This window comes from Corythoichthys intestinalis, chromosome 9 (assembly GCF_030265065.1).
Source record: "Corythoichthys intestinalis isolate RoL2023-P3 chromosome 9, ASM3026506v1, whole genome shotgun sequence".
Lineage (NCBI taxonomy): Eukaryota > Metazoa > Chordata > Actinopteri > Syngnathiformes > Syngnathidae > Corythoichthys > Corythoichthys intestinalis.
The window spans coordinates 19,369,829-19,392,879 of NC_080403.1; the positions used below are offsets into that span (position 1 = coordinate 19,369,829).

Consider the following 23,051-nt stretch of genomic DNA (forward strand, 5'->3'; position numbering starts at 1 on the left):
ATCCATTAGTTTTTAATTAGTCAATTAATTCTGGAAGCCATGATTTGGACATAATGGCCCTCAGAATGAAACCATAACTATGATGTGGCCTGCCACAAAAGTGAGGTTGACACCCCTATAGAGATAGTCCGAAATGGGTTTTTCAGGACCGATACCGATTTCTTAGTAGTTAGAGGGCCCCAAAACAGATTTTTGGAGCCTACATTCATTTGCAGTAAATGTGTAAATATTGGCGTAAAAAAATGAATGATGCAAACAGTGAACTTCATTGAAATGCCTAAAGCACAGGTGTCAAACCGATTTCAGAAAGAGCCTAGTGGGTGCAGGTTTGCTTTCCAACCAATGAAGAGGACACCTTTTCACCACTTAGATCTTTTACATGTGTAATTAGTTAAACTTTGTCAGGTGCTGCTTGTTTCGGCAGGAGGTTCATTGGTTAAACTCTCTGCGCGTTATCGGCTGGAAAAAAATCCAGCACCCACTAGGCCCTTTCAGGAATCAGTTTGACACCTGTGGGCTAAAGCATGTTTGTTTAATGTCTCTGCCGCTTGGGGGATGGCGTGGTTCAGTGGTAGAGCAGTCGTTGGCCAACCTAGAGGCTGAGTGTTCGATTCTCCGCCCTGATGACCTCGTCTAAGTATCCTTGAGAAAGATACTAAACCCCACATTGCTCCTGGTGCTGCGTCACCGGTAGGTATATGAGGATATAGTGTGAAGCACTTTGAGGGCCTTGGAAAGGTGCAATTCAAGTGTAAGTTTTACCATTACCATTTAACCAATTAGAAGACGGGGTGAATATCGCCGCCAACGATGGGTCTATCTCTATTACGTTATAACTTCACACGCTCAAACAAAAAGGAAACAAAAAAGTAATTGCAAGTGAGACACACAGAAGGCCGCTAATGTACAGCCACGAAAGCACACACAGACAAGACAGACTCAAAAAGACAGAGAGACAGACAAATGCAACAGAGAAACCAGCTAATAGAAAGACATACACACACACATACTAAGACACACTGGGGCAACCGCAGACACACACATGCACATATAAAATCCCAAGAGACACAATCTTTAGAGGGATATTCTGTGGCCACCTCTGGCTTCACTAAATTTACATTTTGGAGCCCTAATGAGCCTGCACAGCTTTCCAGTGCTACACAGTCTCCAAGTGTGGGTGATCGGACAGCAGACGGTCTAAATTTGGCGCAAACGTGAGTCACGTCCTCATCCTGTAGCTACACATAGCACTATACAAACAGACAATGTGGCCAATAATAACAACAATAACCTGCCTGCCTCTTTTGTGGATTCCGTAAGAGAAAAAGCACCTGATTGATTCTTAATTTACATTTTCAAATTAAACCTTTTAGGGTGTCTATAGACTAGTGATATCAAAAGATGAATTCAACTCTATAATTACAGTCATTTTTATGACTTTTTGGAGAAATGTTATTTGAAGCGTTTATTCAAGGCAACTTTGCGAGTGGTTGATGCTTCTCATGACGCATATCCGTGTAACCTCATCCACGAATAATGCAACTGAACTCAATGGAATATGCCATCTACACCATATACACAGCAATCTGGACCAATGAATGAATTTGCACATTGAGTGTCTCACTCGGAGCACAATGGACGGTTCTCCATTGGAATAAAAAGGCTTACTGTTTGGCTTCATCTGCCTTCCGATTCCACTTCCGTGATGGCACAACAGAGCATAGCGCCATTTACTCACCGCCAACACACGCACTGCGCCCGTGTTCACACTAATGACACACTATGACCTTGTATGACTTTTCATTAGAAAAAAAGACATCTAATGCAAACAATGGTTGTTGTAGAAAGATAGAATCTGGGGATGTTAGTGGGACCAAACAGCATGATGACTCAGCAAGTCACAAAGCTGACAGAAAGTAGGTTGGCATCCACATGTATTTGCGACACTTAGACTACGACTTTGTTAGTAATACGGGTGTTCTCCAGAATCCTATGTCACTGGTTTACAAGAGTAATGTCAGCATCACACACAGTAGTTGATATTAGACGATACTCTGTGCGCCCAGTAATAACATCTTGCCTGACATTTCCTTGGATCTACTATACAATGGGGCCTTGACATATAGGTTTATTTTCAAACTGATCAAATACTATAGGAATCAAATACTAATAATAATCACAAAGACATACAATTAATACATCCCCCTCGGGACACTTTAGTCTTCATTTAATCTTACAATAAGAAACTCAACTGTTCACAGAGACGTCTCAATTCCTTTCAGATCACCTGTACGGCATTAATTTTCGTCATTCTTTACAGAAAATAAATAATATATGACTGAGTACTGTTATATTATCTACATTTGTTGCCCAAACATTTGTGTTCAATTCTGAAGCCAATATTTTCACAACACTGTTTAAATACCTAGATCTTCCCTAAGAAAACACACATGAAAAACATCTATTTTAAATTTCAATTATAGCAAAACCATAAAAATAAAAAGTGATCCCAATGTGCTACATTAGGGGTGTCAAATATGGAAAAAATATATTGTTTGCCCAGGTCAACTATTTTTCGGACTAAAAGTCGCACCACTAATGAACGACTTTATTTACATACGCACTAATGCATCAATGTACTGTATTTGTCATTTGTTTCTCAACTTTTACCATTACTGTTTTATTTTTATTTTTTTAACTACCCAATAAAACAGTTATGCTTCAACAAAATAGGCTTCAAGTTATTAAGCACAACCAGAAGCACAATGATTTATGGAGAACCCTGTCAATTTTGGGGAAAAATAAAGAATTAAGTGAGCCTTATAGTCGAAAAATAAGGTAAACATTAAGTTAGATATTAGTATTATTTGTCATTGACTTCATAATGTATTGACGGCTCAGATCGGTCATGCACTGTAGGGGGCCGCCCACATCAAGAGGAGTGATTTGTTTAAGGATATGAGGTAATTATTATATGTTTCATACCATGCAATTATTTTGAAAAGTTGTGAAAAAAAAATCAAAGCGAGAAATTAGCCGCGACTGCATTGGCATCATCGTTCGCAGTATTCACATGAAATATATGCAAACTGCACGTTGTTTTTTTGCTTTTAACCAAGAATCGAGACTTTTATTTCCATACCCATAAAGAATTCGGGGTTTTAAGCATTTATTCACAAGAATTTTCACCTGAAAAGCTCTGTTTACATCAGGCAGCCGCTAGCTACATTCACTAACAGACTAGCATTGTACTTCGACATATTTACGTAAAATAAACGCTAACTGCACGGTTCTTTTTGCTTTTAACCAAGAATCTAGACTTTACGTCCATATCTATAACAAATTCAGGGATTTAAGTAATTATTCACAAGAATTTTCACCGGAAAAGCACTGTTTACATCAGGCGGCTGCTAGCTACATCCACTAACAGACTAGCATTGTACTTCGACATATTCACGTAAAATAAACCCTAACTGCACATTTTTCCCCCCTTTTGCTTTCAACCAAGAATCGAGACTGTTTTGCGTCCATATCTATATAGAATTCAAGGATTTAAGCATTTATTCTCAAGAATTTTCAACGAAAAAAGCTCTTTGTCTAGGATTCTACTCGGTCAGCTTTGACGGCCTTGCCAACAATGCAAGCCTCCTATTAACTGGCCCCGCACCCCGTCAATACATTATGAAGTCAATGTATTTGTGTAATATTAATATTGTTATGTTGTCCAGGGTTGACGCTACTGGAGTTATTTAATAGCAATTGGGGTGTTTGCATATATGCATGGCTTTATCTTTTTATTAATGTAACCACAAGCATAGAAGATTTGTCATTTGAAATTTGCATAAATAGTTAAATTGATTTCTTACTTTTTTTTTTTTATCTTTATGTAAGACATTGAACAGGCTGTGTAAATCTTGCCTTGTTGTGACAAAGTCATGAATGGTCAGTAAAAACTAGAAAGAAACATTTTGTAATCAGAAAAGTAAATTGAACTTGCTTTTGAATTTAACTTCAAGGGATCCACTTTATCATTAGTTGAACAGCCAAGCTATCAAATCAAAATTTCAGGAAGGAACATGATAGTCTTACTATGTACCTGATGGTGGGTCGGTCGTGGGCCCGTTGCAAACTGATTGGAGGGACAGTGATTGAAGCAGTGGTGGCAAAGCAGGCAGAGGGAAAAGAAAAAGAGACTGAGATGAGCAGTGCGGCAACCGGTAAAGAGTAACCAAGCCGCAGAAGCGCATGATGCAGTAATATTGCCAGGATTACACGGGCTAAACAGGGCCTGAACTCATTAACAACATTACACTACAGCAAGTGGAAAATCATCCACTTTCAATTAATAATTCACCTAGTTATTAAGTGAAAGTGGATGATTTTCCACGGCACACCAGACATTGAGCCGCTGCACAGTGTTTGAAAAACACTACACTACAGGAAGTTGTTTAGTTATGGCAGAATCACAATTTGTAAGTCAGAGACCACTTTAGTCTATCACTAACATAAATAAAATGAACAAAAAACAGTAAAGCAGACTGGGCGTGCCTTTATGTGTATCATGTTGCTGGACTCTTATGGCACAATGCAAAACTCTGGGTTCCTCCAGGTTACAACAAGTGAAATGTAAGACTTTTTCTTTTCGAAACCTTTAGAACAGAAATAAAAACCAATTCTGGATTTAAAAAAGAATAAAAAATCAGTTAAGTCAATGTCCGAAAATTTCCCAGACACAATTTTATGTAGTGTAGCGCAATTTAAAATTTTAAGTCATTTTAGACTCAACAGACAAAACTCAATGCCGTTTTAAAACTTTAACTTATCAAGATTATGGTAGTAAGATTCACTTTTTTAAGACCTTGCAGGAACCCTGAAAATTAGTTCATTACTTGCTTAAAAATAAAAAAAAAATTATAAAAAAATAAAAATAATAAAAATATCCAGGGTCTCCCCACATTGCTTTATAAGCCTGGCGAGCCTTTACCTAGTGCACCTACACAGGTGTAGGCTCACTATCCCATTCCCCTCACTATCCACTCGCGGGGGCCTGCGCTTGTCAGTGAGGTTCCTTATTCTCGCTATATGAATATACAACTTTAGCATTTGTTAATAATACGCTCTGTTTGTAGTATCATCCATCGATTTTCCTTTTTAAATGAGCACTTTTAAGCGAACGCAAGAAGTAACAACGGGAACATTTTTAAACAGGCATTTCACGGGAGAGCATTTGGACTCTTCGGCCAATCACGGGAGAGCATTTGGACTCTTCGGCCAATCATATAGCGAGAGCGAGTGGATAGTGAGGGGAATAGGATAGTGAGCCTACACCGGCCGCCAGTAAGAAAACACTATGCTAGCTGTCGTGGAAAGCTAATGGTAAAATTGCTTCATGCAAGACTAATAATGTCTGAAGTACGAAATATTTGACGTTTTGATGGTTTTTTTCCCCTTCCTTAATACATTGCCGATGTATTTGATCGGCACTTGGTATTGACAGATCCTCAAAATCAGGTGACTCGGGTGCAAAAAATATGGGATAGCGAGAACCCTATTAAACGAATATATATTTTAACCACATTTTAACCATCTCTGGTGATATGGTTGAAAGCACAATGGCGACATTTTATGGTCAATATGCAAAACTGCAGCTTTTTGTAAGACTCAATGAATGAATTAATGGCTAATATAACACGTAGTGATAGTTTTCAATTTCCTGTGAACATTATTATTTTGTTCCAATCGTGTTTTTCGTCAGCAATAATGAACATTTTTCGTCGGTCAACAATTTTTTTCATGATGCTGATGTGGCGACAACGAGCTAAAAACGTGGGGGACTCCAACATAATGAGACGAATGCCAGTTTAGTCTGAGACGAAAATGCCACAGTTTCTGTCATATGTTCACAATGCGTGATGAGTTCATATTGTACGTGAAGTATGTCAGCTTGCATTGTAGCAGTGTTTGGGTCGTGTCACTCATGTGAGATGTGCTGCGCCTCTCCCTCACTCTCCTCACCAGAGTTTAGGATGTGTTTCAAGCTACGCGGCGCTCCATCCTGGTTGTTTGGAAACATACCGGTAGTAAGATTTGTTTTCTTATCTTGGCAAGAGGGAATATGCACTGTTGCTGTAGCCCAGTGCTTCTCAATTATTTTCTGTTACGCCGAAGTCTTAAATGTTTTGCGCCCCGCCCACCCACCTCCCAACTCTCTGCCGCCACTCTAAATTGTATCATTTGTCTATAAAAGTTATTATTATTAGTACACCTCTGCATAACATTGTGACCTTTTTTTTTTTTTTTTTTTTTTTTTAGTAATAAAGATAAACTTACAATACAGTATAACTTTATTAGCATTGTTATGTTTGTAACAGAAAAGACTTAAATTGCATCAGTAAATCAGTTTGACTGAATTGAAAAAAAAAAAAAAAAGGTCACATCCAAAGTGTAAAAATACACACAAGGTACATTTTTTGACCATTTGATACTGAAAAATATACTTTTTTAAAATTAATAAATTCAATTTGATTAGCAACATTAACAATATGCCAAACAATTTGACCGAAAAAAAAAAAACCCAAAAATTAATAGAACAAAAATGACTGTGTCATTGGACAGAGGGACAGTTTTTATTTTTGCTGCAACCATTATCAGCTCCTTTGCTATTGTGTGTGTTATTTTGCACTGACTTGGTAGGCCACCTTATATGATGCAAACAGTGCTCGCTGGTTTACAGATGTAACACTGACAAAGCGGGATGATTGTTGGCAATTTTCAGCATTTTCACTGGGAAAAAAAAAAAATCAAGCAGCTTATAAATGTGATTGGGGTCCAATGTCTTTAAGTGATGTCTTAATTGATTTGGCTTCCTGCTGTCTGCTGCAAAAATTTTTAGAACAGTAAACAGATTGGTCTTTCCTCGTCTTCTATGTACTACAAGTCAAAGCCAAACGCTACATACGCTTCGTCATATTTCCGTGTCGTCGTCATATTTCCGTGTCGTAGCTATTCATATCTCCAGTGCTCTTGGCTGTGTGCTCGTCTGGTTCAAAACACTTCGCACACTCTGAAAATGAGAGCGCCACTGCCACCCACTGAGTTGATGTGCATTACACTTTATTCTAGTACAGCAAACAAGTATGTTCTCTGAGGTCACATGGGCCACCCCCCGCATCAGTCTGCGCCCCCCCCCGTGGGGACGTGCCCTACTATTTGAAGGCTTTAGTCTTTACAGGTCTGTGTTGAGTGATCATCACACACTTAATGTAACTTGTCTTGTTAGCATAGCATTCGCATTAGCATCAACTCTAGCGTTGCGAACATCCTCTTAATCGCTCGGACAAGTTTTTTTTTTTGTTTTCACATACAGTTTGTGGCTTCTAGGTGGGATTAATTGAAAATAATGCATTGCTTTTCCTGCTGAGTGTGTATTATCACTAAGGGTGTTAAGAAAAAAAATTTGATTCCAAGATATATCGCAATATCACAACATGCAATTCTAGTATTGATTTAAAACACAAACCTGTACTCGGATTGGTCAATAACTGCCTTTTTTTTTTTTTTTTTTTTTTTAAATAACTTCGTTATCTACATGCAATACATCCTTTATGATGTTTTTTTTTTCATATTTAGAATCCTGCATTTAACAAGGTTTAGACTAAAGCTGATTTGCACTAAAAACAGAACATTTTATAAGGAAAGCCATATGTTGTTCAAGCATAAAACAAAAACATGTTTACTTGAGTGCTGGATTAAGTTTTAGTAATACATTTATATAAATGCACCTTTATGTCCATTACGTCCAAATATCGCAATAATCGTCCTAACGTGTAGTATCAGGATTATTCCTGATCGAATCGAATCGTGACCTGTGAATCGTGATATACGAATCGTATTGGCAGATATGAGGCAATACACACCCCTAATCATCACAAAGTCGGCATTGTCCTTGTAGACACTAAAATACGGGGTCATCTGTCTATGTTCGTTTGAAATTGTTGGAATGGAAACCTTTATTTTGGGACTAAAACTTTTGAATTTTACAGAAAAAAAAATTTGGGGTAACTTGACGAAAACTAGATGAAGACAAACACATTTTGAAATGACTCATATAAGACTGACTAATAAGTGCTTTTCTCCAAAAGAAAATTAAAAGGGCTGACAAAAAGAACACTGATATACATGTGGAAAAAAACAACCATTAACAGCGATGGATGTCCAATCCAAGTCAGCGATTGGGTCTTAATCGCATTCAATGGCAGCCAAAGATTTAACAATCAAATTTGGCTCTTGAGCAGTACTGTCAAGTTTGTGAAGCCCTGGGCTAAAATAATGCTGAGTCACAGTTCCTGCTGGTGGGGGGTGAATGTGATGCTGGAGTGACACTCACTGGGCGACTCTGTGGCTGTGCATTCATTGGCTGCGTCTGAGGAGAATACACTAGAGGGGCGGCGCCAGCATTCTGCCCAGGGTTGTATGGAGACTGTTAAGAGTGGGGAGAACAAGATGTAGAGGTCAGGTGCATGTCAATTAAAGAGCCCACACTTCATTGGCCAGTGTTATGAACAACAGCACATCAAGTCAGCAGTGTAGTATTGCATGCCGCCTCAGGAAATGTTACTAAATTGGGGTTGACATCTTGTACAAAGTGCCACCATGAAGGTCTGCATGTTTTGCAGCCATGTGGAGACCGGTTTATCTCCTTTTCTCAAAACTGTTGTCTGTGTGGTTGTGCCCATTTAAGAGTGTGCTGGCTGAGTATGCTATTTTTAGCGCGTTAAGACCAGAGCTGCTCCCAGGACGCACAGTGGGCTACTGGACGTTCAACACCAAAGATTCCTATGACACACTCAAATATTTCCAGGGGATATATGGTTCTGATGATGTTTCTAAATTTGCCACATGGGTGTTCATCCAACCATTAAAATGGCATGTAAATGAGTATCCCAAACCACCCAACATGCATTTAAACTAAGATAGTAGTAATAAAAGTATCAAAATCTAAAATTCTCAAACCAATTTTTGCCGCCAAACCAGATGCAGAAATATGACCTGACAATTACTCCTATTTTAAATTAATTCCAGCAAAACTAATTTCTAAGGCGACGATAATCTGACCAGATTGAACAAAACTGTGGCTACCGCTAATGCTGGCTCAAGAATGCAAGACGGACCAGAAGAGGAAAAAACATGGCTAATATTACTATTTACCCTCCAAACTCAGATTTGTTAATGAATGTTTTAAGGAAATATACTGAAATTAGTTTCACTATTTTGAATTAGTGTGGTCCTCTTTCGCTGTTTAAAACTTTTCAGAATGCTTTTCTTGACCTCAGCACCCAGTAGACATTCCTAGTTGTACCAAGATTAACTAGATGTCTAATCTTTTTTCAATAGTAATCGAGCACATTTTTCGCCTATTGAGTAAAAAAAAAGTTATATATATATATATATATATATACATATTTATGGCGGAAAACACAGACAAGACTGAAAAAGCAGTTTCTGATCTTCCACCCTTCTAAAAGAAACTGTTGTATTTTGAAGCCAAAAGAACTGTTGTGTTTGATTGAATAATATGTCTATAGGCTGCCATAGCAGATTCATGGTGCATTAAGCCCCAAAACTATTTTTAATCTGTCCGTCTTACCCTGGAAACCCCCGTTTACAGACGTCGCGCAACCGCTTTTGTTTCAACACAGCCATGAAAAGAAGTAATTATATTTATTATTCAAAACATTTGTCATTTTTAGCTTAGAATCATTAATTGATGTCTAATATTTTGTTTAAAAAAAAAAAAAAAAAACGACAAAAAATTTATTCACTCGCATTTTTAAGCTTTTAAACAAATGACGTCACAATGAAAAAAATGGTGTCTGAAAAAAAGTCACGGATATATACCTCATAACTATCGCTTAACTGTATTTTTTTTTGTTACTGTCGCATTTTCTCCGATTTGTTAGATGATAAATAATTGATCCAAAACAAAGAAAAATTGAATTAAACGTTTAAAAGGGTAAATATATTAGAGCTGAAACGAATACTCGAGCAACTCGAGTAACTCGAGTTTAAAAACTGATCCGAGTAATTTTATTCACCTCGAGTAATCGTTTATTTTGACAGCTCTAAGCATCACGTTTTGCTCGGACTACTTTTAATGCGGGACAACGCGCTGATGTCACGTGCGTAGAGGAAGAAGCAAAAAAAAAAAAAACTTACTGCAGCCGACAACCGCTACAAACGACGCCGACGTTGCTAAATACTAGCCCTCACATGCTATGTTAGTTGCAGCTAGCGTCTGATTAGTCTCATAGAGATCACATGTATGTTGAACTAGATGCACAATGACAGACTAGGCCGCGTCTGGGCAGCGTTAGCAAACAGCCGCCATCTTAAAGCAGTAGAGCGCTAAGCGCTAATAACGAGCGCTAAGCGCTAATATATAAGATTAACGTTACTGTCACTACTAGCTCATCTTACGTTAGCCCTGCGGAGGGCTAGGTTTCAATTAAATAAGACCACTTTCGATGCGTGGCTAACGTGTCTTACATACAGGCTTTAACATAACATAGCGTTGTGGAGTGATGAGGGTGTCAAATAAAAACTCAATAATGCTAACTATCAATTTTAGCTCAGTAGTCATTGATGGATAAAACACCAAGTAGCACTAGTCCCTAATGTGCTCCAATACAGCCTGTATCATACATTTATTTTGAACAGTGCAAAAACTCAAAATCCTATCAGGACTTACAGTTTAGACTAATTTAAAACTTAACTAGAACTTTAAAACTTAACTAGAACTTAAAAATGGCTTGACACAAATAGAAATTCAATTGAAAAACGTGGGAAAAAATCCTAACTTTTAAGTGATGTGTGTTAACAAGCGTAAAGGCATTTTTAGGTGTATATATACATATATATATGTATATATATATATATATATACTTTTTAAAAATATGATCTAAAGGTTTTTTGAGTGAAAGCAGTGAATTAGTCTTTTTTTTTTATTCTAGTTACATCTGAGATGCAATTGTTGGCTGTTTTCAACAATATACATCAAAAATAAAGACACTGATTGACTGAAAATGATAAAATGTCTTGTTTTCTCATGTATATCTATAATTGCTCTTCACCTAAAAATATATTTGTTTTATCCGATTACTCGATTAATCGATAGAATTTTCAGTCGATTACTCGATTACTAAAATATTCGATAGCTGCAGCCCTAAAATATATGAAAAAGAACATCTCAACCACTCCTTGATGTGATGCGATTTCTGCATCGCGACCCTTGTTACACTACCATGTTTCACCCATAAAATCCCCCAAAAAATCCAGCTGTGGACATTCACAGCTGTGTCTTGACACTCAGTGATACATGCTACATGGAGTTTTTGGATCGAAACAAGGTAAGTACGCAATAATATCTCGTTAAAGTCATGGCTTCTGTAATTATGCTCTCGCGTGCTCTCACCTCCAGATAGGGTTGTGCGGTTTATTATTATTATTTTTTTTTAAAAGCCCTCCTGTTCAAAAATGTTCTTCCCCAGAAAATTGAGATTTTAAGCTTTCCAATGATTTATCACACATGCATATCGGACAATTTTGAAAATTGGCCAAACTGGGGGTCTCAGAGCGGAACTTCAAGTCACCTGAGTGTTTTCCGCCATATACACATATGAACTTAACACATGCAAGCAGACCTCTAGAATGCGCAAACGCAAAGAGGATAAAGGCGGCAAATTTCACACAAACTCACCCCTCCGCCCGTCTCCCAGCCCTTAGGATAGCGATACGTGGGAGCTGGGGGTACGGATACCTGAGAGAGCGCCGGGGAGTGGGCATGACCGGGTGGGGTGCCCGCCAAGCTTGGGTGTCCCTTTGTGATGTCGTGAGGGGTGTAAGGGGGGCCAGCGTGCCTGGGGAGCTGGGGGACATGAAAACAGTGTGGTTAAGACCCAATCAGTGGCGCTAATGATATATACGGAACGTGCAAATGATGGCAGGGCTGCGAGGTTTGACTCTCCCACCATGACTTAAAAGTGACTGCGGTTGTCCGATACTGATCCTGAAGTCAAGCGCCAAAGGCTGGCTTTACACTGCATGGGTTGGAATTGCCATTATGAGCAAAGATCGGATATATACCTTATCAATGTGAGCATGACGTCAATAAAAGTTATTTTAGTTTGAATGTTCCTTTAGTTTTATACATATGTTTTAGAGTCAACTTCAAATGAGTATAACAGCTTGAAGAAAACACATCTCTGAAAAATGGACCGATCAGGGACATCTCTAGATTTAAGATTTTCAAGTTTAAGGACAGTCAAGGGTAATATTTTTGTTACATTCGGCCAGAATGTAGCCTCATTAACAGTTCAAATCTCATTCAAATCCCTGAGGTGTTTTACCTCACAAAACTGCCCCCCCAACCCCACAAATTTAAATCTTTTATTATTTAGTTCAATTGTAACTGTGTTAAATTTGTACAAATCATGTTCAATCGCCCTTGAATCAAAATTGAATCTTGGCATAATTTGTATAATCGTCAAATATTGTATTGTTCTCCAGAGAATCCATATCATATTGTTGGTAAATTAGTGATTTACACCCCTACTAGTCACTGGCTGATATTGACAGACGCTTGCACAGTTATGTTGTTAGGTTAAATAAAGGCATTTGAACTGGAATCTGCTACTTGCACATACAGTGTAAACCCAGCCTAAATATCTAACTGCAGAATGATGTGTTGCTCTGTGAAAGTGCACACTGGGTTCAGTTCGGAATGTCTGTGTAGGAAGAAAGGTCTTGGCTGCCGCAGCTGGCACCATTCTCACCATTTTGACACACTGTTGCATGGAATGAGAGCATACACTGCATGAAGGCGACAAGAAGCCGCGTTTCGACAACAGAACTCTGCTCTTAAATGGGCCTCTTTCCTCTCTCGACAACGACAACATTCAGCTCGTCGGGAGTGCTAAGACGTGGGCGCAGGCGCCAGGACCCGGGGAGTGGCAGCCATCGTTTGTGCACATCTCTCCAGCTCCTTTGTGTGGCCCATTTCCCTCACATGACCCAGTATCAAGCAACTAATCTCGCTGCTGTTGCCAGGGGAGGAGCCTGCTCTGCTTGGGCGACTGACTGATTCAGAGGACATATGGAGTGATGATATGGGGGAAGGGTGGCTGTATAGGATCTGTAACATGAGGGGAAAATTCATTCGTTGCCTGCTGAATAAATCGTTCACGCCACGGGTATCTATTTAATCGACACAAATCTTACAGTGACTACGCTCTATGAACTAATCACTTGCCTCTTAGCACATTTGGTTTGAATAAGCAGGATTGCCCAAGTCTAATTGCTTGAGAGTGTGAGCAATACCCGTCTCCTATAACAAAGTGCCATTTTAGATGCTTGCATGCACATTTGGATTTGATTTATACTATAGATTACAGTGCTATCTTGTCATACTAATACGCAAATCTTTTAATTACACATCACTTGGTTGATATTAGAGCTGAAACGATTACTCAAATAATTCGAGTAACTCAATTTGATCAAGGCATTTTCTCCACCTCGAGGAATTGTTTAATTTGGCCAGCTCGAAGCATGACGTTTTGCCCGGACTACTTTTAATGCGGCACAACACGCTGACGTCACGTGCGTCGAAGAAAAAAGAAGCGGCGGATATATTTGATTTCAACCATGCATGAATATAGAGGTACTGACGAAGAAGCCAACGAAAGTGAAGAGAAAAGGCCGAGTTATACTTCCGCATCAGACCTGCGCCATCAAGGAAGACCCGATTTACGACCCTGCGCCGTAGCCTGACGCGGTCCTATTGATTTTTCAAACCCTAGCTTCAGCCTAGCATCACGTCAACGCATATAACGTGGGGGAAATGGACTGTGATTGGTTCGCTCAGACTTGTTTCCGGTTCAGCGCGAAATCACCGCCATTGTAAAACATCATTTTCTACACGCAAAAATGGACGTGTGTTCGGAATTGAGTGGCCACACGAAGTGATGACCCAGTCGGCCAAAAACTGCCAACTTTTTATCATTTTATGTCGTATTTTTGGTTGGTGCACTTCAACATATATTGTGTACATATGTTTGCTGTGAGTCTGTGACTTATTTACGTGTCACACTTCAAGTATATGAAGAATAAAGCACAGGTTTGGTGTCAAAAAAGTTGTTTTGATCTTTAATTTCTAATAACAGTTCACACACGGGCGGCACGGTGGCTGAGTGGTTAGCACGTCTGCCTCACAGTTCTGAGATCAAGGGTTCAATCCCGGGCTTCGGCCTTCCTGTGTGGAGTTTGCATGTTCTCCCCGTGCCTGCGTGGGTTTCCTCCGGGAACTCCGGTTTCCTCCCACATCCCAAAAACATGCATGGTAGGCTGATTGAACACTCTAAATTGTCCATAGGTGTGAGTGTGTGCGTGAATGGTTGTGTGTCTCCTTGTGCCCTGCGATTGGCTGGCAACCAATTCAGGGTGTCCCCTGCCTACTGCCCGAAGTTAGCTGAGATAGGCTCCAGCACCTCCGCGACCCTCGTGAGGAATAAGCGGCATGGAAAATGAATGAATGAATGAATGAGTTCACACACGATACATCATCACTGATTGAGAGTGCCTCGGTGCTTTTTATGATAACGTTAAAATCAAGGCTCCCAACACAGTTTGGGAAGTTCCATAGACGCCAGAAATCTGCTATGGCTTCCCACTGGCTAGTTGTAGGACACGGCAAACAAATCGGGCTTTGCAGAACTTGGACGCAGTGCTCGACGCAAGTTTGAAGCTAGGCGCCACAACCCGAGTCTAGAACTCTCTGTGCGGCATCAAAAGTCGGCCAGACCGCCTCGAAACAGTCTTCTGCATCGCTTGCCCCTCAACATTTGTATGAACAACATTTATTCAATGTTGATGAGCAGAAGATTTACATTCAAGCGTTCCGTCCCTCATTGTTAATTTTTTCTCCGTTAAACTACACTAGCGGAAGTCAACAAGCATGCCCCAAAACCGTACAAACATAACGCCACAACCCTCTAGTGCAGAATGTCCAAAGTCCGGCCCGGGGGCCAAATGCGGCCCGCGGACAAATTTCATCCGGCCCCCAGCGTCTGTCATAAAATCAATAACATCTGGCCCGCACACAGACTTAATAATTTGGTCAGCAGTACTGCTACCAGCTTACACACTAAATGCTGCTCCTCATTTACCCACGAAAAGGCAGCAGCACTCTAAGCAACATTACCCCCGTGTGGCCTTTACTCCCAATTTTCTAAAATGGCGACAATCAACAAAAGAAAAGAACGTTGACTGCGACGGCCGAAGCTTCAAGGATAGGTGGAAATTGGAGAGAAGAGAACGCCACAAAGGTTAGTTGCGAGATTGTTGAAATTATTAATTAAAAAAAATAATAAAGCAAATGTGACACACAGAATGACTTGCTAAAATTTGCTTAAATATATTGTTCGACATAAAGGACGTCAGCCAAGGTCGGCCCCCCAAATTTTTACCACACCAAATCTGGCCCCCTTTGCAAATAGTTTGGACACCCCTGCTCTAGTGGCTTGGCGGTGAATTACAGAGCAACGCGTTCCCTCACCGCAGAACTATCGAATGCTCATTGATGTCGTAATCACTTTGCCGTCACCGCAACGCAGGAGTACAACTCAGGCTAAAGGCACGAAGAAAAAGAAAATCTCAAAAGTGTGGCAGCATTTCAAGCTGGAGATCTAGGCAAACACTTTCACGTATTCACTGTAAAACTGTGCTTGCGTAACACTACCACCGCCCGGCCCCGGATACCTGCGGCCCCGTTGACGCTCCCAATCCCCCGGCTGGACCCCGTGACCGATGACCGCCCCTGAAAGCCGGGACGGGCGCCAGCACGCGACACACTCGCCTAGCCCTCCACTCCACCTGCACCCCATTTGAATGAATGAATGAATGAATGAATGAATGAATGAATGAATGAAATATTTATTGTCATCATCATCAGTATCATTGACAATCATTGACAATTACAAAATGTATTATGATTTGCCCGAAGGAAGAACCGAAGAAAAAGACAAACGCAGACGGGAGGAAGCATATGCTTATCATTTCCCCGTCCTCCCATACAGCTAAAGACGCACAATCAGACATGGTACAGTTACATACATCACATGGCCACAAACTGTACAATAACACAATCAACAATCTGGGTTTGAACAATAACTCGGCGTCCAGTCAAGCAGCTCCATTGTGGTTGTTGATCACACAGCAGTCTCGTGCACAAAATTAGTGGTCTGAGTTTCAGGGCGTACAAGGTTATGGCTTTGTTATTGTCCCTGACATTCTAGCATCTATTTGTTGTGGGAACATTTTGTTGTGGCTATGTGTGTGGCAAAAGTGTTGATGTGTTATCACAGCTGGTGTGAGTAGCGACTCAAAATGCTTTTCTTATAAGTCTCTTTAAAGGGTACATTCCTAAGGTGTACATGGTGGCAACAATTTCGGTACACAAAGATCACTAACAGTTTCATCAGACATGAATGTATGAGGAAAAATCAAACTACATGTTGTACATATTTAATCACAAGATTAATGTCTCCACAACAAAAGACATGCTTATTATTCGTTTTAAACAGTATCTTTTCCATATAATCAGTAGAGCTGGACATTTGAATCAGGAGCTCGGTAGACACAGCAGATAATTATGTTTTTACAATTGGGGATAAGGAGCTCAATTGTAATACATTCCAGGAGATTGTCAATCCTAATTGACATGTCATGTAGGATTTCAAACTTAAAATTTTCATTAATCCTCGGCATGGATATAAAAGGCTCCTGCGGCGCGAGACCGCGTCGTTAACGTCAGCACTCGTACACGTCACATTGGGCGTGCGCAGCAGTGCTACTAAACATTAAAAACAGCAAATATGGCAGAATGTTGGCTTTAATTTACTGTTTTAATAATATTTTTAAATTAAATATGTTGACCGTTTCAATTTTTGTGCCTTTTTGAACAAAAGAAAAATGACATTGCTTCGAGTGGGCGGGCATATTTTTTTTCCGGGCTGAGGGAGCTTGGTGGGGTCAAAGTGCATCATTCTCTGTCGCCCAGTAAATCTGCACTGCCCCCTAGGGCCTGGCATGAATACTACATTGTTTTCATGTGGAATCGCGACATTGTTCAAATGGAGACGCAAATGCAAATTTGACATTTTACGCATTCTCGGAGAGACACCATGTAAACGGCCCCTTAAAGTCAGAGCCTTTGTTATCTTTAGTAGATAATCCTTAATGTGTTCAAAATTCTTGTAAAGACTCCTGCCATTGATAAATTTCAGCTTACCGTCCACATCCACGGAGTTGTTATACCGGACCGCTGTGTAGTATTTAGAGTTATCCAACATGCTATTGTAGAAGTTGTAGTCCGCATCAAGCTAATCATTTGGGTCAATCTGCTCATCCAGTTTTAATCGAAGTGTGGTTTCAGATGTCATCATTCATTTTCGAGTGGGGTCAGCTCCTCAAGACTCCGTATAGCTTTAATCTTCATATCTTGCATCTTGATAAGGATCCTGCAATCCGAGACCTAGGTGTTGGCTATTTTCCCTGCTTTCTTGAGTTGACGTGCTTTTCTTGCAATTTCGGCGAGTCAAGTTGTCATTCAAAAAAATCTTCGACCCTTTCAGGTAGCGGCACTGGTTAAGCAGGGCAGTCTTGGTCTTGTGGTCTGCCAGCTTCATGAGCACCGTCGCCGGTCCTCTCCCCCCAGATGGGAGCAGAAAGCAGCAACGGATGTCCAGCGGTTCCATGTTTATTCCATACTCTTTCAGCTTAGCGATTGCCAGTTGCGCCACTGTATCACCTGGGCTAGGCGTCAGTTGTAATCCCGAAATGATGAGCTCATTTGCGCGTCAGCACTGGTCGAGATCATCAGCCAAAATTTCCAGCCTTTTGATGCGAACATCTCTCTCCTCGACCGCCTGTTTGAGTTTCTCGTTTTCAGCACGCAATAACTAGAGCTCTCTGACGATTTCTTGATTCTGGCTTTGAATCAAGCCAGTCAAGGAGACCTCCAATTTCTGTATGGAGGATTTTATTTCATCCAAGTCTCCAGATTTCAAATTTTTTGGAGCCATACTGGGAATCGAGTTGGCCCTGAGCGCTTATCGGTTGAGATAAGTTGCTCGTGGGAGCTTGGAAGAGTGCATCTGCACACAGCTTGAGCTGATTTAAGAATGAATGAAGAATGAAGAATTTACTCCAAGAGCAGAGGAGCGATACTTGGGACAAGGTAAAATTAGGTTAACATAGCACCTATAAATAAGATTGTTTCAGGGTTTCCCCTACATATAAGAGATTGTGGCGCACTGCCACAGTAAAATACTCCTTGCAAATGTAGTTTTTAAAAAATAATTTTTTTTAAGGCAGTTTCAAACTAGCGGTAGCCGAGTGTGAAGATTTCACCGGCAACCTATTCATTCTGTATTGTAATGTCCGTAACTTAGCGCAGCCCACTTAAGAGACGATCGGACTGGGGAGCTGTGACGCAGGGGGATGCGAGTAGGAAGAATGGGAGAACAGGTGAGATAGGGATAGCGGTTGCATGTCACGGCAGCCCGCTGTTATTTTTATTTTTTAAAATTTGTATTGTTACCACAATAAAGTGGGTAAGCCAATACCAACTCCTTTCCTTCTTCCCCATATCCAGGGCATTACATTAGTTTGGATCGGACTTTTCGGCGAAAGTGATCGGTGTACGGCTGTCATGTACGGAAGACCAAGTTTGAATCAATTTGCGGCGAGAGGTGGGGCCAAAGTAGAGCCTTGCTCTATTTTTAGAGCGCCGCTGCGCTATCGTCAACAACGCATCCAAAAGCAGAGGGGCAGGCGTACTTATATCTGTGCTATCAGGCTGTTTCGAACGACAGATATATGCAATCACGGCTGACGAAACCTTGATAAATGCATTCCCCCCCCCCCCCCCCCCCCCCCAAAAGTTTCGTGAGCTCTGGGACACTCGAAAAATGACTCTCATACCTCTCCTTGCTAAGTTAATGGTACCTCGATGTGTGCTTGTGCGGAAATGTAGTTCACAAACAAAAAAAAAAACAAAAACTATTCACCTTCTCACAGAAACTAGTAAAACTCTTTACACGGCGATTAGAATTTAACCCCTACTCCTTGATATAGTTCCGTTAACAGAAGGACTATTATTGTTGTGGTAATTTAGTATGTATTAGGGCCAAACAAAAGGAAAAAGAAGGACGACGTTGGTGGTCTACAACCCGTGGCTCTAGAGCCACGTGTGGCTCTTAAGAGCTGCCCTAGTGGCTCCCTGGAGCTTTTTCAAAGAATTTTTAAAATGGAAAAAGATGGGGGAGGGAAATATACTTTTGTTTTAATATGGTTTCTATACGACATACATGATACAAACATTCTTTCAATTCATTAATATTGTAATGAAGTTAAACGTAAGTTGCCATCGAACAACAGAATAGTCACGTGCTGCGTCATTCTCTATAGGATCCACTGCAGGGAAAATAAACATTTAATCATGATGGAGAATTATGTACTTGTAGCCAACTTAGTCATTTTGATAGTAGGCTACTATAGCTAATATCGGTACATACAGCCGGTGTTGCTTTCATTATAAGGCTTATTATAAGGCTTTTAATTTTTTTGCAGCTCCAGACATACTGAATCAGTTTGTTTTTTTGGTCAAATATGGCTCTTTCAACATTTTGGGTTGCCGACCCCTGGGCAGCTACGAGATGTAAGTTGTACTATTTGCTACGAGAAAAAAAAGTCGTATTATTACTTAGGGTAACGTAGCTGTAATCAGCTAGGCATTTTACTTACATGTACCTTTGCCGAGAGCTACGACATTAGCCTGGCTAATGAAATATTTCAAATATATCTTTGTTATGGTTCTTCTTGGAGGAAAAAAAACATGAAAAAAAAAATTTCGCCATGGCACAACATTGTTGTGGGGAAACCCTGGTATCTGTGCCTTGCTAACGTAACGGTAGGCCTGCGGAGGGCTTTCGATGCGTGGCTAGCGTGTCTTTCATACAGGCTTTATTTAATCTGTAAAAACACAGCGCCATAGAGTGATGAGGGTGTAAAATAAAAACATTACAAATTACAATCGGTAGACATTGATGGATAAAACACCAAGTAGCACTGCTGCCTAATGTGCTCCAATACAGCAGATATCATAAATTTATTTTGAACACTGCAAAAACGCAAAATCCTATAAGGACCTGGAATTTAGACTTAAAACTTAGCTAGCAAATAAAAATAGGTTGACACAAATGGAATTTCAATTGGACATGGAACATGGGGAAAAACACCTAACTTTTAAGTGATATGTGTTATGAAGCGTAAAGAAATTTTCAGGTCAGAAATAAGATTTTTTTTTTTGGTAAGTTTTTTGGGTAAAAGCAGTGAATTTGTTGCTTTTTTTCTAGTAACAGCTTAGATGCAATTGCTGGCTGTTTTCAAAAATGTACATCCAAAATGAAGACATTGTCTAAAAATTGTTCAATATGAGATGAAATAGCTTGTTTTCTCGTGCATATTTCTAAATGCTCTTTACAAAAAAAAAAAAAAAAAGTGTTTTATCCAATTAATACATCGATGGAATTTTCAGTAGAATACTCGATTACAAAAATATTCAATAGCTGCAGCCCTAGTTGATATCTATGCTGAGGGGCCAAAATTTGAGGTACGAGCTATTTTTAGATAAACTGCCGCTAGACTTCGGTGGTTGGGGGGAAAAAAATGAACAATAGGTACAATAATAGCCTTGAAAGTGGGCAAGGAAAGACTTATTTCTAGCTATTTATTAAACGTAAAAAAAAATTTAAAAAAATCCACAAATTACAAGATGGGAACACTCATACAACACATGCCCAGATGTTCATATTGAATTAGTGGTGACAGTACAAATCGACTCCTAATGTCACTAGGCCACGCCCCTTAAAAGGTACAAGGAATTGCAGGAAGTTATATAACACTTTGCAAACTATTTAATTTCTTTATATTCTATTTTATAATGGCGTTTCAATAACCTTAAACTGGTACAACTCATTTTTTCGGTTTTAATTGAGCCCAGCTTGGTCACGGAATGAATTAAACTTGTAAGTCAACGTACCACTGTATTGGTACATGGTTTTTGACATTCATGCAAATTTTACAGTGAAATGTGTCAAAATGGCACAGCACAGCTGTGTGTGTGCATGTCAGTGAACTCACGCTATAGACGGCAGCCACTCCAGGCTGCGTAGAGAAGATTCTGTCATCCAGCGACTGCTGAACCCGAGGAATTCTGCAAAGGTGCATTTTAAGGAAAACAAGCACTGTGACACATGGATCCGTTCGAGCCAGAGTCAGTCATCGCTTTTTATATACATTACTGAAAAAGTTACAGGAGGAGAGTCACTCCACTAAAAGGAAGTTTTAAATCAGTAGAAAATGACAGATTAAAAGTGTCAACCATGCTAAAGCTCATTTATTTCCAAAAGGGATTTCCTGAAAACTCAACAGCTTGCTAAGTTTAATTTTAAGGATCCCCCCCAAAAAATGGCCCTCCCCACTTAACAAGCCTCCTGCTTTGGAGTACACTATGTACTTTTCACCATTTGGAGAATGTTAAAGGGAAAATGTGAAGTGGATTATTTATTTCTTGAAGGAAGGGAGGTCAGATTCATTTCAGAAATAGTCAAATGACTGGCCAGCATGTACAAGGGGAAGGTAAACTATAGTTAAAGAATAAATGGAAAATGTACCGTTATGAATTGTTAAAAGCTACTCCAGATTGATTTGAATGCAAGCACAGATACAGCGCTTAGAGTGGGTAGATGAGTTGCCAAGCAGAGAGTCACGTAGAAAGGCGACAAAGGGGACCAAAAATGGGAGCGCCTGTCACATATGACAGGGAAACCCTGCGGTTAACCTGCCTGGCCTCTTGTCTATTACACTTGCAAACTGGTGGTCACATGGTTAAAGGGAAACCGAACGTCTGGCTGCCTTCCTCTCAGCCTAGAGTCACGCCTTCCTATTCTCACAACCCCGGGTCCTGACGCCGCACTCAGCCTCATGCCAGGTCTGCTAATCAAACTGATCATGCAAGGGAGAGACAGAAAATGAGTCTTTCAGGCACAAAAAACTATCTGTTTTGAAGGGATTCGAGTCTTCTTTGCACTCAGGCATTTGGGGTGTTGTTACTACGAATGTTACAGCTGCCCAGCGTTACCCCCCATGGGTGTGCCATCTTAGGCACCCCACGATTCGATTCGATTACGATTCAGGGTGCTACTATTCGATTATTGAACAGTAAACACGGTATTGATGATGATCACCGTTATCAGGATTATCGATGCATCGAACATTACTATTTAATAAAGTAGCCAAACAAATTTATGTCCATTATTTATTTAAAATATCTTAATGATTCAACAGGAACGATGGAAACATGCCCATACAACAAACAGCTGCCCTTAAACTGTTTTTTTTTTTTTTTTTAAATAAAGTGCAAAAACATTAACCATTTTAAAGGCAGTACTTAATTCTCACCACGGCCATACAACACACAGCTGACCTTGAGATACTCTTTTTCACAAGAAGGTGCAAAAACATTAGCTGTTTCAAAGGCAGTACTTATTTCTCTCAACAATACAATAAAATTTACACTTTTGGAATGAATTCCTCATTTTCTGGAAACAAACAAAGTGTCTTTAGAAATAAGACCATAACCAATATAATTTGTTTTCACAGATTTCTGTACTATTTCGCATGTTCGCAGTTAGAGCATGGCGGTAAACCGAAAATTTACCGTTACCGAAATTCTTCACGATGACCGATGTAATTTTGACCATGTCGGTAAATTCGGTAATTGAATAAAACAAGAAAACACAGTCTTTTCATTCCGCTTTGACTGTGTGTTGTTTGGCTACGTTCAGTCCCCTTTAAGAAAGCAGTCAGTGTGCTTACTTATGGAGTCAAAAGGTTATCAGGAAGTCAACCAAACAGATGTCCGGTAGGCTAACGCT

General features: G+C 40.0%; 1 protein-coding gene and 1 long non-coding RNA gene across 18 annotated transcripts in view; one reads left to right on the forward strand and one right to left on the reverse strand.

Moving 5' to 3' along the window:
• The window catches only part of eif4g3a (eukaryotic translation initiation factor 4 gamma, 3a), a 100,067-nt gene that overhangs the window by 55,609 nt on the left and 21,407 nt on the right, over positions 1 to 23,051 (reverse strand). For 6 of the 16 annotated variants that reach the window (XM_057846483.1, XM_057846470.1, XM_057846469.1 and 3 more), the window contains exons 2-5: positions 21,256 to 21,328; positions 11,756 to 11,923; positions 8,387 to 8,479; positions 4,097 to 4,129 (exon numbers count right to left, since the gene is read on the reverse strand). In XM_057846483.1, the coding sequence (XP_057702466.1) occupies positions 4,097 to 4,129; positions 8,387 to 8,479; positions 11,756 to 11,923; positions 21,256 to 21,328 (367 nt within the window). The remainder of the gene's footprint in view (positions 1 to 4,096; positions 4,130 to 8,386; positions 8,480 to 11,755; positions 11,924 to 21,255; positions 21,329 to 23,051) is intronic. The other 10 variants (XM_057846473.1, XM_057846472.1, XM_057846477.1 and 7 more) reach the window with 7 other exon arrangements.
• The window catches only part of LOC130922014 (uncharacterized), a 59,380-nt gene that overhangs the window by 3,867 nt on the left and 32,462 nt on the right, over positions 1 to 23,051 (forward strand). The gene's annotated exons all lie outside the window — the stretch shown is intronic.